General features: G+C 55.9%; 4 protein-coding genes across 4 annotated transcripts; all 4 read left to right on the forward strand.

The window, feature by feature from the left end:
• Nucleotides 1-160: 160 nt before the first annotated feature.
• JKF63_05489 (uncharacterized protein) lies at nt 161-2374 on the forward strand (the record flags this gene model as incomplete). The annotated part of the gene is made up of 1 exon (XM_067901447.1): nt 161-2374. One exon carries the CDS (start codon nt 161-163, stop codon nt 2372-2374), a length of 2214 nt encoding a protein of 737 aa, XP_067758122.1.
• Nucleotides 2375-4111: 1737 nt separating this feature from the next.
• On the forward strand, nt 4112-5197 carry JKF63_05490 (uncharacterized protein; the record flags this gene model as incomplete). The annotated part of the gene is made up of 1 exon (XM_067901448.1): nt 4112-5197. One exon carries the CDS (start codon nt 4112-4114, stop codon nt 5195-5197), a length of 1086 nt encoding a protein of 361 aa, XP_067758123.1.
• A 1252-nt stretch (nt 5198-6449) lies between these two features.
• JKF63_05491 (uncharacterized protein) lies at nt 6450-8357 on the forward strand (the record flags this gene model as incomplete). The annotated part of the gene is made up of 1 exon (XM_067901449.1): nt 6450-8357. One exon carries the CDS (start codon nt 6450-6452, stop codon nt 8355-8357), a length of 1908 nt encoding a protein of 635 aa, XP_067758124.1.
• A 2801-nt stretch (nt 8358-11158) lies between these two features.
• Nucleotides 11159-13621, forward strand: JKF63_05492 (uncharacterized protein; the record flags this gene model as incomplete). Its single annotated transcript, XM_067901450.1, has 1 exon — nt 11159-13621. The coding sequence occupies one exon, from the start codon at nt 11159-11161 to the stop codon at nt 13619-13621; it is 2463 nt and encodes an 820-aa protein (XP_067758125.1).
• Between the last annotated feature and the right edge of the window lie 4148 nt (nt 13622-17769).

A 17769-nucleotide genomic window follows, 5' to 3' on the forward strand; every position in this document is an offset into this window, starting at 1 on the left:
CTTGCGGTGGGTGGTGTGCGTGGGCAAGAGAGCGTCGTCACCATTCTCTGAGCAAATTTTACCCCCCCCTCTACCCCTCTCGCCCTTCTGTTCCGCAAACACACCAACTCTCGCAACGATATCCAGGCGCATTGAGTTCATCCTCCCCTCCCCCCCCATTATGAGCTCCGTGACTACTTCCGCAGCCCAGCGTGTCTCACGCAATAGCGCACGCTACATGGTGCGTCAGCTGCACAACCACATTGCCGATCAGCGGCAAGCTGTCATGGAGTGTCGCAACCGTGCCGAAGCCATGTCCGCCAGTGGCGTTGCGCGTGACTCCAATGCGGGTGCGGTGGAGTCGCCGTCGCCGGTGTGCTTTGCCGAGGTGACCTCGGAAAAGGACGTGGTGCAGAGTTTCATTCCCTATGGTCTGCTGAGTGGTATTACTGTCGCCGTCTCAGACGCGCTGGATGTGCTGGAGTTGAACACCCGCTCTGGGCTGCACCCACCAACGCTCCGTGACACCGCACGCAGGGAGTTCCCCCTGATTTCCTGGGTCCGTTCTCAGGGTGCACAGATCATCGGCAAGCTGAGCTGCCGCACTCCTTTTGCGCTGAGCGAAGGCACCATCTTTGGCCCCGAGGAGTTCACCTCTCTCGCTGTCACCGAGCGGGCCTGTGACTACGCAATTAGCTGCTCACTCAACGGCCCTTCGTCGGTATTGTGTGCGGTGAACCAGGATATGGTCGGCTTCAAGCCAACCTCGCAGACCTTTGGCACCTTCACAGAGCGGTTTGAGTTGTGGTTGCCGTCGATGACCGTCGGGCTGTCTGCACGCCGTATAGATGATCTAATGTTTCTTTGGCAGGTGTACACCGCCTCGATCGACCCCGAGGTGTACTTCCAGTCCACAACAACCAAGCACACACAGTCCAGCACGTTTTGTACTTCGCCGAGATCGAGCACCTCCTCGCCACCCTCAGGGTCGACGGACAGCGGCGCATCGTCCTCGTCCACGACGGCCAGCGAGTTGAACACTGCTCATCAACCTACAAACCCTTCTGGGGATGCGCTGCCGGCTTCCGCTCCGAGCACAACCGCGGATCTTCATGCCGGTGGTTCCAGTCACCAGCAAGACTCTAGCCCAGCAGTGCGTTCAGGCCAGTCTATCAGCCGATGGTGGAGCGGCAAGGTGGCTCCAGAGGTTCAGCACCCGGATGACATGCCCAAATACGCTCGCCCTGGGATACCCGACCACAACCCATACAACTACACGGTGCGTGATCGCCGCGGCCACATCGCCGACATTGACGTTGGCTGGCGCGACTACAACGCCGCGGCAGCGATGATAGACGACCTGGACCAGCCGTCGCGGCCCGGATTTCTTCGACGACTCTTTACTGGGGATAAGGCGTATGAGACACCGCGGGTTGAGCTTGCTGTTGGCTACCCGGCGGAGTGGATCGACCGGTACTGCAAGGGCAAGTACAAGTCATCGGCCGAGTTCCACCAACGTATCACGGACGCCGTGTACATGCACAGCGCACTGCACTACAACCAAAAACTGGAAATAGTACCACTGGCGTTTGACTTCTCCATAGAAGAAGTGATGGAGGCTGTGACGACCATCTCACATTACGAACTCGCCAAGGCGTTCGAACGATCGCTCGCGCCTGTCGCGGCGTCAGCGTCTATTGTGGGTTCACAGGTCGGATCAACTGCTCACGTCACCGAGGATGCGAAATACGACTCGGCACGCGGGCTGAGCGGCAACCGCCATCGCGAAGAGAACAGCTCGACTGTGTCCTCCCCAGAGGCTGTAGTGAAGCATCACGTTGTCCCTGATAAGCAACCGATTGAAGAGCCTCAGGACAGCCATGATGCGGCGCCGGATGGGCCAAACGCGTTTCGGGGAGTCCCTGGTGTGTTGTGGGATGAGTTGCCCAAGTCGATCCTGGACTCCGTTGAGGCTGGCCAGAGGCTGTCCTTTCGGGACTATCATCATGCACTCCGCGTACGGGATGACGTGGTGCGGTCCACTGAGGAGCAGTTTACTGACGTGGATTGCCTTGTTACGCCTCTTCTATCGGACCCGTACACGAGCGGCGATCTGCGCAGTGTGCGCCTGACGTTGCCATTCCAACTTGCCGGCAATCCCATTCTCTCTATGCAGGTAGACCCACAGACGCCAGTGGCGATAGTCGGTGAGCTCGGCCGCGATGCTGCGCTCATGGAAGATGCGTTTTGTTTCCTACAGTTTGTACGCGGCGCCTCCCCATCGTGGTGGCGTCAAAGGGTCTTTGGTGAGGGTGCGGCGTCAGCGCCAGGTGTTGGACAGGAGGACGTCTGTGGTGCAGCTGAGCCTGCAACCCTCACCCTTTCTACAAAATGAGCCAGCCGCGCTCGTCGCGACGCAGACTCCCACGCCTCTGCCCGTCATCACCTACCGAGGCAGAGCAGCCTGGTAAGGTGGTGGAGACCTGAAGCAAATGCCAGATAAAGTGCGTGATGCGTAGTGGGTGTGAGGCGGCAGCGGCTGCTCCAAGCCCTGCGTGTGTCCGTGCTCATCCCGTGTGTCACCCGCACATTTTGACACCAGGGTCACGCTTGTGTGGGGGCCACAATTGCGATGTACATCGTGGCCGGCAAAGGAGGGGGGGGGGGGGGGGGCGGGGACAGACTCCCTCCACTCGACGTATATCTATATATGTATACATACATATGTGTGTATGTATTTATCCCCTCCCCTCTGTGAGTACAAACCTGTGCCAAAGTATCTGGTAGAGAGAGAAGTGGTGGTGGTGGTGCGTGTGTGTCTGTCTGTGTGCATGTGATGTGCCCCCCCCCTCCCTTTTACGCTGTCAAGGCTTATGGGGTGACGCACATCAACACACACACACATATGTTTCCGTGATGAGTGGTGCATCACCAGAACGAATCATCGATTCATTTTTCTCGTTTATCTTACCCACCAGCGCTTCTTCACACCCACACATACAAATATGGACACAGAGCACCGTAAGGAAGAGGGCGCAGTATGCAACCCTCAAGCACCAGCGCGAGTTGCTGTGTGTGTTTGTGTGTGTATATGCGTGCCTGAAGAGTGGGGGGAGTGCTCTTGCCCGCCGTTTGCGTTACCAAGTTTGAGGACGGCACGATACCCGTGACACACACATGCACGGCTATGACGTCACCTCACGTCTGGGAGCTGTATGCGAGGATCGGCGAATTCCAAGGAGGAGGCAGAAGAAAGAGAGGCTGGCTGAGCCCAGGCTGACACTGACGCTTACACGAATACAAAAAGGGGGGAGTTGACAGGGTGAAGGGTTCCGGCGTGTGCGTGTGTGTGTGTGTGTGTGTGGAGGGAGGGGGGAAGTGGGGGGGGGGGGCGAAGCGGCCTTGCCATATGCACCCGGCATGGCTGTTGTATTCTGCTCGACCCCTTTCCCGCGTGCGCCCATTGCGTCCTCCTCCCCCCTCTTCTGATGTCGTCTTGTCGTTCTGTGCGGTCTGGTGTACACGGCTGAGATGCATCCCCAACCACGGCCCACCCATCCCTTCCCGTCAATGCGCGCCTGTCTCTGCCACGCCCTCCAGTGAACCTCTGCAATCCGTTTTATTATTTATATATATTTGCTTCTCGTACGTCTCTCTCTCTCTTCCTCTTCCACTGCCTTTCTTGGTGCCACACGTTGTTCCATCCGGCAAGATGAGAGGGACACATCAACCTGCGCAAGCACCCCTCTTTTGCTTGGTCGCCTTTTATATATAAGTTTTTTTTTCTCCACCTCTACGCGCACAATCGTGGGTGTTTCGGGCGTATTTGTCCCGTTTTTCTCTTTTATATTACGCGACTGTCATGCGCACAACGGTTCAACGAGTCTGCCAGCACCTCCAAGGAAGCCACTTGCAGTCGATCGCCCTTTATATATGTGTTTACGGTATCACTTTTGCCCACAGGAGAGCCGTCTCGCCCGACCTCCATCATCACCGTCTGTGATTACGGGCGCCTTGTGCAACTGCTGCAGGGAGAGCTAGACGCGGTTTCCCTCCACATCCCCTCCCCCCTGCTTTCTCTCCATTGTTGTGCTTGCCAGGGCACTGTGACACAGGCTGTGGGCACGTGCTCATGAGAAACCAGACCGGTACTGAATCGGACGCGGCGGCGAAGTCGCTGCACGGGTACGGCAATGAAGGCGTTCCGATGGCGTTCGACAAGTTCGTGAAGGTCGGGAAGTGCGCTAGCACCGGGGAGGAGATCCGTCTGTGCTACAATACCTTCGGTAACCCCCTTGACCCTTGCTTGTTGCTCGTCATGGGCCTCGGCGGCACCGCCCTCTTCTGGAGGGAAGCCTTCGTGAAGAAGCTTGTCGGCGCTGGTTTTTACGTTATCCGCTACGACAACCGCGACGTGGGTCTCTCGACCCACCTCGACGGCTATCCGACCCCGTTTATCGCCCGAATGATACTGCCGTCGTGGGCCTCCATTGGCGAAGGCAAGCCGCCCTACACGCTTTATGACATGGCGGACGATGCCTGGGGCTTACTGACAGCGCTGAACATCACACGCGCGCACATCATGGGCACTTCCATGGGTGGCATGATTGTCCAGTGCATGGCCCTTCGACACCCGGAGCGAGTGAAGAGTCTCACGATTGTCTTCTCGCACAGCAGTGGCCCGAGGGTGAGGCCGCAAACGTGGGGCATGACGAGGGCGATGCTCAAGAAGCCTGCTAGCCAGTCTCTCGAGGATCGCGTGGATTTCAAAGTCTACATGAGCTCCTTCTTCAGAGGCGACTACCCACTGGATGAGCAGGAGGTGCGCGCGCTCGCCTACCTCAACTGTTCTCGATGCCTCGAGGACGGAGCCGGCCTATTGCGACAGATATGGGCGATTCGGCGCGCGGAGAGTCGCGAAGCGGGCCTCCGCCAGCTGAGTGGCATACCGACGCTAATTCTGCACGGCATGGTGGACACGATGGTTCCCTTTGAAAACGGCCTGCAACTGGCTCAGCTGATCAACGGCTCAAAGCTTGTCGCTTTTGCCCGCATGGGGCACTCGATCCCAAAGGAGCTCTACGAGGAGATCGTGGCAGAGATGCAGCTGCAGAAGGCGCGCGGTGAGAGGGCCAGTGCGCTGCAGGAGGAGCAGCTCTCTCCTACAGGGAAGACGGATACCGTTCCCACGACTATTGATGACCCGGGCTTGAAGTGACCCCTCCCCCTCCTCCTCCGGGCAAAAAAGGACAATTGAGTGGGTTTTATACGTGTGAAAAGTAAGGAGGCGGTCAGCTGTTTTTTTTTCCACGCTGCGGCTTATCGATATTCACATGAGCGTCTCTAGAGATTGTTGACACGGAGGCCGATATGCGTGTGGTGCACTGTCGCGGATCGCATTCCCTTTTTTTTTTCGTAGGGGGTGGGGGTCTAATGCTGGCGGTCAGGTGCTCTGCCTCTCTTTTGAGAGGAAGGAGGAGGAGGAGGAGGAGGATGGGAGGAGGATGGGAGGGAGGGAGCCGCTGTCGCCCACGCTTGCTATTTTAGTCCCACATTCGTGTTGGGTGCTTCCTTGCATACAATGTACTTTATCCGTCCCTGTACTGCTTTCTCTCTCCCCCTCCCCCACACACACACACACTGCAGTCCTCGGTGCCCTCATATACAAGGGTGACCCACCCCACCCCATCCCCCTTCCTCCCAAAGAGAGGCCCCACATGATCTACGTGACTCGCTCTCCCAGCTGCCTCTTGGCGTTCATATCTCCCCCCTCCTCCCCGTCTTGGAGTACTCGACTCTGCCCTTCCTGGTTAGCATCCACTTCTGATGGAGATTGCTGCATTTGTGTGTATCTGCTGTGGGCTGCTGTGCTAAGCTTCCCTCGGTGCCGCGGCGAAGAGAAATATTGTGTAAGCGGCGCGAGACACAGGGAAGCGAAGAGGCAGGAGGGGGGAGGGGCGCATGCATCGCGCCTTCTGAAGCTGTGCGTGTTTCGTTGCCTTTTGAAGCGCCTTCCCGCTACCACCCCGCCCAACCCCCCCCTTTTCTCCTTGATTGCAATCGTATATATATATTTTCATCATCGCGTTTCGCATTGGGCCGGACGGCAGCTCCACGTTACAATCCTCTTCGCTCTCACTCCCCCTTCCGAAAAAAAAAAGCAATCAGAGAACACACACAACTGTGCGCCGCCGCCCTCTGGAAGCTTCGCTTTCTCTTGTTGGCTTGCTGGCGATCTTCTGCGGTACCTGGCCGGAGTGGGGGTTGGACAGTCCATCGCCTCCCCCCTCTCTCACACACACACACACATTTTCCCCCTCCCCCTTTTTCTATATATTTTTATTTTACGTACTCGTTTTTTTTGTGCGAGTCTAGTATTGGAGTGTGCTTTGTGTCTCACTTCTTTCCCCCTACCCGTCATACACGAATATAAACCAAAGGGATAACAACATCAACAACAACAGAGAGGGATGCGAGGCTGCGGTCCGACACATATTTTACTCAGGCGGCTCCGCGGCATGCCGCGACGCCGCTGGTGTCATCGTTGGCAACCGATCGTTCTTGCTTTCTTCGTTCTATTTTTGTGTCTCGGTGCTTTGCGTCTTATGTATTCTCCGACTCCGCCGGAGGTCTACAGTATGCCAACTAAGCTGTGGATCACTTCTGATATGGATCCCGAGCTCTTCTCATACATCGTGCGAGGCCGCACTCCGGGGACGGCTTGGCGGGAGCCGAGTTCCAATGCGATTGTTTCCCTCTCCAAGTCGGGCACCGTTGTTCACCCAACGCCCCCCAAGTACCTTCGCCACCGTCGCGGCACTGATGGCGGCCCTGGGACATTCCGCAAGTGGAATTCCATTTATCAGCCGAGCGAGAAATACAGAATTCCTGCCTGGGCCACACCAGAGGACACTAGCACCCTGCGGCATGCGAGCATCTTCACCTCTCTCGCCGCGTTCCGCGACCACGAGTGCGCGTCGACGCTGCGAAACCTGTTCGAGATGGCTGTTGCACCTCACCGTCTGTACGTTGGGATTAGCGAGGAGCGCGAATCATCAGATACGAGCTGCCTCGCGAGCATGGGTCTCGCAAACCTGGAAAGCGGTGATACGCGGCGTGTGCTTTATGGTGCGGAGGCTCCAGCCGGGTTCGGTGTGGAGGTGCGGAATCTGTCGTGGGACGATGTGATCCAACGGCGGACGCTGCTCGATGTAGACGCTGAGCTTACGGTGCCCCTCGGCGGGGATAGGCAAACGGGCGAGAGCCCTCGTGGCGTGTTCGTGCACCCAGAGCACGCTCTGGAGCGCTTGTTGTGCATCGCCGGAGAGCTGGAGACATTGCGTGACACACTCCTTCTAGCGGAGGACGACGCGCAGCGTGCTGCGACGGGTAGATCTGTGTTCCGGAGCGGGCGCGGAGGGCCGCAGCAGCAGCCGTCGCGCTCGTTGGCTGGGTGCCGCGTAACGACGCGTGTAGCGGGTGTGACGTTTGCGCGCGGGCCGACGTTTGGGCGGTACATCACAAGTCTTTTTTATTTCGATCAGGACTACTTTATGGTGGTCGACAGCCACACCCGGTTTTCTGTGGATTGGGACATGAAGCTCATCACGCGCGTGTTCCAGCTGCCCTCGCGTGGCGTACTGTCGTACTACCCGAACGGATACAGCGAGGGGGACGAAAATGCGGAGTTCGACAAGAAGGATTTCATGCTCATGTGTACAGCACAGATACTCGCGAACGGTATGCCGAAGCTTGGGGCTCACTGGATGCCCGTCGCACCGCACCCGGTACCACAGGGGTTTGCTGCTGCCGGCTTCATGTTTGGTGACGCGCAGTTCATGTTGGACGTCCCGTTCGACCCGTTTCTGCCGTACCTGTTCGACGGCGAGGAAGTGCTGTACTCGGCGCGGCTGTGGACTTCTGGGTGGGACCTGTACGGGCCCGGGCAGTCGGTCGTATTTCACAACTACTATAGACCGAAGACACCCAAATATTTTGGTATTATGGAGCAGAAGGAAGACCTGCGGCGTGTGCTATCTGAACAGCGGGCACTGTACATGCTCCGGCGTGCGCAGCCGTGGGTCGAGGAGCTTGTGCGTCGTGGCTACATGAGCACTGACGGGCAGTCAACGTTGAAGCCGCTTCCACCGGTAGAGGCGCCAGAGACGCGGCTGATTGTGACGGACGCGGCTGCTTCGGCCAAGCGCGAGATCAGCGTGTGGGCAACGTACTACGGGATGGGAGCAGAGCGGTCCCTATCTGATTACTGGCAGTTTACGGAGCTGACGGACGAGTTTGTGAAGACAAGAGACAACGAGCAGCGGTGGATGGGCGGCGCCGGGTTATGCGAAAAAGCCCTCACTTCGGCTCACCCATGAGGTGTGATAACGGACATATCATTGCGTGGAGGTTGTGTGAGGATGTCAGTTTAGGGAGGAGGATGGAGGAGGAGGTGGTGGTGGTGGAAGAAGAGGGCGGAGTGGGTCGAGTGAGTCCCGAGAAAAAAAAGCGGGAGACAGGGGCGAGCTCAACCATGAATGCACTGCCAGGGAGTGTAGACCATATGGACGCGGTGGTTGCATTCGTTTTTTTGCCCCCTTTCACATCTTGTTGACTTGTTTTTGGTTTCTACATTCATCTCTCTCTCTCTCTCTCTGTGTTTCTCCGTCTTTCTCCTTTGCGTCTCTCTCTGTTACCAGAGGGGGGGGGGGAGGGGAGGGGGGAGAGTGGATTGCAGAGGAGGCAATGCGAGAAGGAGGTGAGGAGGGCTGTCAACCGACGCACCGAGGGCAGCGGGTCAAGGCGAATAAAAGGTGGTGCGCAATGTGCATCCACAAACGCACGCGCAGACAGACACAGACGCACACCGACAAAGCGTATATATATATATATATCAACCCATTAAGCCGCTGGTAAAAAATAACGACGAGGACGGTGAGAGATCCTCTTTCATTCCTCTGCGTCCTCTGCTCACTCCGTCCGAAAAACGGCTCGTGTGTGTGTGTGTGTGTGTGTGTTGAGGGGGGGTCTCCCCACCACTTGTACACTTTCAATGTTCTTGTTGGGCATCCTGGGCTTTTTTTTTGCTTGCTTCTTATTCTTTCACTTATCGAATGCTGGTACGTGCACCATCACGCAGCAGCGCCACACCTACACATCCCCATACTCCTAGCTACCTCGCTCTTCTTCACACCTCCCTTTCCAACCACCTAGGTGCGCATGAAAACACAATTCGCTCTCTTTCCTTACCCCCCCCCCCCCCCCCCCCCCAAACAGGAGGAAAGGGGTGGGGGGCGTGGGTCGAGCGTATTATATGGTATCCGCCTCGTGTGCCACACACGGCTGTGTTTCTGCGCTCTCCTACCCCCTCTTCTCTCCTCCCTCTCCTCGTGTGGCTATCTGTTGCTAGATTCACTGCTTTCCCCCCATTTGTTTTTAAATGACGCATATCACGTGTGTCTGTGAAGGAGGAGCGCCTTCGCAGGGCGGCTTCGGATGTGACACGAACGTGTACCGGCTCCTGACTGCCTTCTAGAGGCATGGGTGCTTTGTTTCTTCGCATATTTTTTAACCCCCCCCCTCCTTGTGCGACAACAACAACAACACACACACACACACACACACACACACACACACACACACAAACGTACAAGAAACGCAGGACCGTTACAGCAGAATCCGCACATATTCTCGTTTTTTTTCTTTTGTATACATAAGTCGTGCGCCATGAGTCGGCGCATCATTTTGTTTCCGCTTCCTGTCTATTGTTTTGAGGTTGTCTCTTCGCCCCACTCACGGCCCACCACACCCATATGATTGGCGTGAGTGGTTCTGGTCTCTTTGTCTCTCCTGGAAGGATGAAGGGGATTCGTACCTGTCGCGACGTGTTATCAACTGGGGCAAAAAAAAAGCATATGTGATATATATAGGATGGTGATGATGGCGCGGCACTCAGCATGCATTGAACCTGTCTGCTCACCTTTCTCCCTTTTCCCCTGCCTCCCCGCCTTGTTCATGCAGGTGCTAGTGGACAGCTCGTGCAGCACTCCCGAGAGGTGGCAGAGCGAACATCCTCTCCTCCTTAGTCTCTCTTTCCTCGAAAAACATACAGGCACACCTGCGCTTCCCCCCTCCCCCCACGGCCAACACTCTGAGTTTTAGGGGATGTGGAAGGGGGAGAGGGGGGCTGAGAAGAGTTGGGTCGTATCCCATCTGCATCTTGACCCACTCGAACAGTCACTGCGGATGTGTGGGTGTGTGGAGAAATCGGGAACCGCTTTTCTCGGTCTTTCTTTTCTTCCCCCCCGCCCCCTCCACTCCCGTGACTCTGGGTTTTTCTCTTCCTTTTCCTTCGTTTGTCATTTGATTCACGGATTATGTGCCGTTATACTCTTCCACTCTCTTCTTTCTCCTCTCTCATCACTCATCACTCCCCCCCCATTCCTGTGGTGCGAAGTGTTCCAGCGAGAGCGGAGACACACACATACACACGAGAGAAGGAAAAGCGAGATCCTTGCACACAAACACCTGCGAAAAAAAAACGGATTCTCTTTTTTTTCTCTCTCTATATATACATAACTTCATTCATCCCATCTACCCCTCTCTTTCCCTGTCCCGTGTGCGATCGTGTGTGTTTGGAGTATTGCGCATCTCGCGGGAATCAGCGTCTTTGTGTAACTCTCAGTGCCCCCTTTCTCCTCTTCTCCCCTCCCCTCTCCTCTCCGTCTTTTCTATTTCTTGTAGATCTTTCTTACTCACAGGTGTCCTCCTCCTCCCCCTTCATCCCCCTCCTCCCCCTTCATCCCCCTCCTCCCCCTTCATCCCCCTCCTCCCCCTTCATCCCCCTCCTCCCCCTCCTCCTCCTCCTCCTCCACCACTTCTCCCCGTTTTCATTCGCTGGCATCTTTCGCACTTCGTGGCTGGGAGCGTTTTGTTGTCGCTCTGTGCGGTTGTACTCACTTTGCTCGTGTTTTCTTCTCCCTTTGTGTTGGGGAGGGGGGTACAACGCTTGTACGTTTGTGTGTGTGTGTGCGTGTCTGTGTGCGTGTTCGCGGTTTCGGGTAGTGTGTGGCCATCTACTCGCCATAGTTGAGTTTTGATGCGTCATCATATATATGCCTCAAGGAACAGGCTGTCTGCAACCCCCCCCCCCCGCTGCTCACTGCTTCACACGTTAGCCATGTATGGAGGGTTTTATGTGATGGGCTCTGGTACGCACCAGGGCGTCGGTTACGGCGCCGGCCCTACGCTACAGCCGCCGCCGCCGCCGCAGCGGCGCTATGGTCCGCAACAACCACCACTGCGTATGCAGGCGTGCCTGCGAGGCCCTGGGACATATGCCTCACCAGGCTACCTACGCCAGGCAGTCGGCGACAGCGTCTCCGATCGGTTAAGTCGAAACCCAAGTTTTGTGCTGATGGAGGACCAGAGCAGCTTTGGTCAGCCGAGTGCCATGATGCAGCGCGTGGGTTCCTTCAACTCGATGGGATCGATGGGCATGATCTCCCACTGGAACAGCTTTAGGCCGCCCAGTGGCAACAGCGGCCCAGCCGAGCGCCGCGAGAGCTTTTCTTCTTTTGGCAGCGGTGCAGGCAGCCTCCACCGCGTCCGCAGCGGCATGAATTTTTCCTACCCGACCGGCTCACAGCTCGGCTGGGGCGGCTCGCTCATGCGCCGAAACAGCTATGGCAGTGTGCGCCAGGGTGGTCCCAGTTTCTTCGCCGGCAGCGCCCCTGCTCGCGGGGGTGGTGACCAGCCCTCCCCGCCGCAGCTGAACCGCAAGAACAGTTCCGTGAGCCCGTACAGCTATGGTAGCTATCGACAGCCAAGTTTCACCCACGGGAGTGTACACAACGGCGCCACCGGTGTTGGCCCAGAGCTATCGTTGAACAGCATTAACGGCATGTTCCAGCACACCAACTCTGGTCACAACAACGCTGGTGGCTCCTCTGTGGTTGCCGCCGTCCCTGAAGGAATCAGGCCGGACGGTGGCGTGGAGGATCCCCTGGAGTCGTCCACACTGAGAGTTGCTCGTCATAACAGCAGCAACTCGTTACAGCGGAGCTATTCTATTGCCGGCCAGTTTTTTAACTACGGCAGCGGCAACAGCAGCGTTGTGGGCGACAACCCGTCCGCCTCGTTTCCGCCGTTCCAGCGGCGTCTCTCGCAGCATATGCCGGGAGGTGGCCCGGTGGTGGGCGGTGGTGCTGGCATGGTGACGCTGAGCGCGCTGACGGCTACGGTTGGGTATCCAAGTGGAGCGGGTGCCATGACGCCTCAGATGCATCGCCACGCGGTGCTGCAGCAACAGCAGCGTGTAAGTGGGGTCGGCTACAGCGGTGGCAGCACTGCTTCGCACGCGCAGCCGTCGAGGGGGACATCAGAGGTCCCGGCAGTGACGGAGGGTCAGCTGCAAACGTTAGGGCGTAAGAGCAGTATGCAGAACTTGCCACGTAAAAATAGCGAGAAGCGCGTTGGCATGTACTTCAAGAACAAAGAGGCGACAGAGCAGGACGGTCTGCAGTACAAGAAGGACGGCGACCCGGGTACCTCCGGTAAGAGCGGCTCCAACACGCGAGACCCTTCACTCTCAAGCACGCTCAAGGCATCTCTCTTGCTGGACATGTCCGCAGGCCCAAACTCGGCTATTGAGGTGGATGGCCGCACGATCCGCGCTGACAAGCCGGGCGCCGAGGAGGTCCAGAAGTACGACATGCGCGATATCATATACGTGAACCGCAACACCGATATTGAGCTTTCGAGCGACTCGACAGAGGAGATTCGAGACAATTTTGTTTATGGGTGCAACGTCGGGATGATCATGGCCGACGCCGGCTGCCCCGCCGCGCGGCCCACGGAGTGGTTCACGTGGCTGCTTTTGAAGTCTGTGGTGAAGGGCACCTTCGGCAAGCTGGCCTCTGTGCAGTTTGAGTTCACCATGTCCATGTGCCTCCTTCAGGATGATCAGGTGATGGACCTGCTCTCTGATTCGCCGCAACACTTTGTGACGTTGACCGTCGCGGAAAGTCCATTATTCGGCAATGTGGCCAACGGCATGGTGTACGTCTGCGTCGAGGATGCGGGAGAGTTTAACGACGTACTTGACGCGAGTTTGTTGAGGGCGCAGGAGCAGTGCTCCCCCTCCGCCGAGGAGCAGGGCATCGTGCTGTGCACGTGCGTCTTGAAACAGATCAAAACTTCGCCCTCCAGCGGTAAGGCGGACATCATGATCTCCTCCATCTTCGCGAGCGGCGTCGGCGATGGCGTCATTCACTACAATCGCATTTTGGACAAAAACCCTGCGGAGCCGCGTGCGCTCTTCTACTCTGTTCTCCACCGCTCAGTGCACTCGACCGCATTCTTCTCGTGCGCCATGAATGACGATGAGATTTTTAATTACCTCGCGACGCTGCAGCGCTTCTCCAAGGTCGAGACGCGCCGCCCGAAGGTGGGTAGCGTGCGCGCCTTTGTCGCCTACGGCACTAGCACAATCCCGAAGATCCGTGAAGACCTCAAGAAGACCAGAGACTGTCGCCATCGCATTATGCTGGGGCGGCAACTAGAAAAACTAGAGCTGATGGTGGCGGATGCAAAGGACATGCTCGAATCACCCGCCGATTGCGTTCCCAAGACGTACATTTGAGAGCTTGAGTAGTGGTGCGCAGTGGATGATGCACTCGCTCCCGAGTCAGAAGAGAGGCGTGTTGAAGCTGCACGATCAAGGTGGTAGTTCTCTTCTGCCTTCGTCTTTATCCACGTTTTTGTGTGGCGCGAGTGCGTGTATGAGTGTTCCAGTGCGTGGTGCATGTTTCTGTGACACCCCCATTCCTGTGTTTCTTTTTTTTTTTTGTAGGCGTTCATCTGCGCCTTTTGCCGCTGGCCCACCTATCGATGCACGGACGTGTTGAGCCGCCGTCGCCATTTATCACATCCGTTGTTTCGGATTTGATTTTCGCGTGTGTATGTGTGTGTGTGTGTGTGTGTGGGGGGGGGGGGGTTCGCCGTCCCCTCCTTCCCGACACAGGATATCTGTGGTTGATATGTGACAGTTCTTTGCGTTCGTATGTGTCATTCTCTTTGTTGTTGTTGCTGCCCCTTCACACGCCTCTGCCTTCTTTTGTGTTTGTATTTTATCATCCGTATTTATGTTGCATATATATATGATGATGATGATGATAATATTGATTGGATATATCTTATTTTACTGAGACATATACTCTTTTTTTTTCTGTCCTGCGTCTTGTTCCCTTCGCTTTCTTCCGGTGTGATTAAACCCAAGTCTGATGGCACACCGTTACCCCCCCCCCCCTCCCTCTCTCTCTCTCCCTATCTCCCGGGTTTTGTTCCATTCGTTTGTGTGTGTGTGTGTGTTCAAAACAGGAACTAAATGAATAAGTGGTGGTGGAGTTGGGTGATGGTGTCCTGAATTCGATGTTGGGAGCCGGCTGGATTTCCTGTCCTGGTGTCACACCCTTCGTAGAAGAGGCCCGTCCCCCCCACCCCACCCCACGCACGCACGCACGCACACACACAGGAATTCAACACCAACAGTTTTTTTTACTGATTTTTCACGAACATGTATATTTTTTCTTGCGTGCTGCTTGAGCCCCTTCCCCTCCCTTCCCCAAAGGAGAAAAAAAAACCGCCTTGAACTTTCGTACAGAGGGGCTTTTTTCCTTTTTTTTGCAGCTCTCCCCGTATGACTCGTTTCATTGTTGTCGGTCTTCTCGCCCTCGTCTCCCTCCTCCCCCTCCCCCCCCTCTCTCTCTCCTCCCCCAACTCTAGTGGCATGATATTGTGCACAAGTTTGTCTCTCTCTCTTTCTGTATACATATCTTGGTTTCGTGTGAGTCATGCTCGATGCTTTTGGTGTGTCTTTGGTGACGGCGTGTGTGACCGTTCCGTCCCAATTGAGCTCTTTTTTTTTCCCTCTACGTGTTCAAAGTTGTCTTCTCTTCCCATTCCTCGTCCTCCTCCTCCCCTCCCCTCTCTGCGCTCCTTTTTTCTTGGTCTTCGCTCCCCCGTGACATGTGTATTCATTTATCCCACCCTTCCATCGGGGGGGGGGTGGGGGGCGAGAAGCCTGAGATTTGTTTTTCGCGTTGTTCATGAAATGTGCACCCTCTCACTCGTCGCGTGTTTTTTTATACTTCCCCCCTCCTTTCTTTTTCGTTGTGCCGCACGCGCTCGTGCCCATGTGCGGTTGTTGGCGCGCCTCGGCTCCTCCTCATCTCCCCCCCCCCTTAACCCCCACCCACCCACCCACTCGTTCCTTCCCTCTTTCTCAGATCAATCCAAGCTTCCTTCCAGAATGAATAGGCGCGCCTTTGCTCTAAATTTCTACACTATTTTTTTCTGTGTGTGCTGTTGCTCACGTGGGAGACACCTCGACCTCACCCCTCCCATTTCTGTCCTACTCATTTCTCTTGCTATGCAAATCCAAGGTGGCCGCAGCCACCACTTTCTCCCCCTCCTCCACACGGACTGACACAGTTGCCTCGTTTATGTGCATTGAAAACCGTTCGACTTCAACTGGCCCACTTCACTTTCTCTTTTCTCTCTCACGTGACTTGAGCTCTCTATTTGTTTTTCTACATATAAGCTTGCCTTTCATACTCCCACAGGTCTGTTGTTGTACCTCCTCCCCTCCCCTCCCCTCTCCTCCCCTCTCCTCCCCCCGCCTCACGTCGACAGCAGTGAGGAAGGCCTTCTCGCCTATCTCCTCTTTTCGTCCTCCCTTTTTTTTGGTATTTAGTGTGCATCGGTTCTCTGCTTCAAATGTGCGAGATGTCGCTATCCTTTGGTTGCTATGCGTTTTTTTTTGTTAGCCCTCCCTCCCCCCCCTCTCTCTCTCCCCTCATCTCTTCAGTGTTTGGTGGTGTAGGTAGTGCCCATGCGTTCTCACCGCGTGTGGAGACCACGGGTCGGACCAATTCCTTTATTCACTCGTTGGTCTTCTCTCTCTCCCCCATTCTGTTGAAGGGTTTTTACAAGCGGAGGTTGATGACCCCATAGCCGAGCGACGAGGTCGGTGGTAGACTGAATCGCTTTTGTGAGCAGGAGGGCGATCCACGAAGGAATACGTGAGGACTCTCGTCTGTGTATGTATCCGGGGGGAGGGGGGGGGGTGGAGGGGGGGACCCTCTCCATCCCAGTGCGCATGGTCGGCATTCGCCCTCCACGACTCCGACTCGAGTCCCAACTTTTGAAATGTTTTTCCTCCTTTTTTCTGTGTGTGTGTGTGTGTGTGTGTCTCTTCTCGCTCTTTAGGGTCTCCCTTTCCTCCCTTTCCCTTACCTGTCCCCGTCCCCGGCCCCGGCCCTTCCACAGACGGCATATTAAACGATTTCCGAAGTCGTTGTGGTGCGCCCCTCCGGCTCTATCCTTCCACAATCCTGTACTTCTCTGGGAAGCAGAAACAGAAACCCCCAAAAGGAGCCAGATGTCAGATTACAGCGTCGCTCGCAGATGATTTTGGCCTACACACTCGGATGACAGCGGAAGTTCCGTACACACATGAGCACACATGTATATATATGTTTGTGCGTATCAGTTCATTTTTTCCTTTTTTTGCCTTCATTTTTCCGTGCTGTGTGCACCCTGATCGGACTTTTTTTTTGAGGGGGGGGGGAGAGGGGAGGGGTTTCCTCATGACTTTCTTTGCGTGTGTGTGTGTGTGTGTGTCTGAGTCTGTTTTTTATTTCCTGTAACAGAGCGCAGTGCTTTCTTAGTAGTCATGCCAGTACTTCGGTGGATGGCCTCTGTGTGGGGATGACGCTAAGGGAGCTCTTCTCTGTCTGTTTTTCCTCCACTTCCCATCCTGTATCGCTCGCTGTTCCTCGTATCACCTGGTAGCTGCCCCTTTTATATCGATATGTATTTTTTACTCTTCTGTGTTTCTTTTCTTTCTCCCTTGTGGGGTATCCACGAGGTAGCTGAAGGGGTGTTGGATATGCCGCACCCCTTGCACTCAGAAGGCGCGCGGGGTGTGTGGTTTTGTTTGTGTGTGTGAACCATTTTTTATTATGTCTCTGGCAGCTCAACGGCCCCGTCCGTGTCTCTGCATCTTTATTTTTTTACTTGAGTATGAGCGGCGGGGGGGAGGAGGAGGAGGAGGAGGAGGAGACGTACACTCGGACAAACATGCAAAAAAGAAACGCGTCTTGGATGCACAGACACAACTGTCGTCAAACAAACATAACGCAAAAAAAGAGAGAGATGAAGCCATTATCGACTCCACCGTACGAGGCGACTTGAGCCATTTCCCCACCTCCCACATCCCTGAAGGAAAGGCAGGGCAGAAGGAGGGAAGAGTGTGACCCCCTCCCCCTCCCTTCCCCCCCCCCCCCGGTCGTCGTGCACAAACGGAGTCTGAAGGACGGCACTGTGTGAAGCGCGCGCGTGTGTGTGGGTAGGTGTGTACGCTGGCACTAAGTCAGCAAAAAGGGGAGAAAAAAATGCGGTCATTTTTTTTTTGGTGCAACCCCCCCCCCCCCTCCCACTGCCGCCGCTGCTCGTATCCGGAGGAGGGGTGGAGGGGGTTACATATTCGCATGGCTGTGCCTTTAATTTTCTCTTGGACTACGCGCAGCCTGTTCCCCTCCTTTCTTGGACTTTCCACCTTCATTTTTTTCCTTCTCTGTGTGCATTGCCGTTGTGCTGTTGTGTGTTTGCACTTGGATGAGTCTGTGGCTCTGTGTGCTTGGCATGCCATCAAGTGCTTCACATCCATATTGATCCTTGCCACCTTCAAATCCTCTTCGCCCCCCCCCTCTCCCTTCCCTCCCTCCC

This window comes from Porcisia hertigi, chromosome 17 (genome assembly GCF_017918235.1).
Source record: "Porcisia hertigi strain C119 chromosome 17, whole genome shotgun sequence".
NCBI classification, from domain to species: domain Eukaryota; phylum Euglenozoa; class Kinetoplastea; order Trypanosomatida; family Trypanosomatidae; genus Porcisia; species Porcisia hertigi.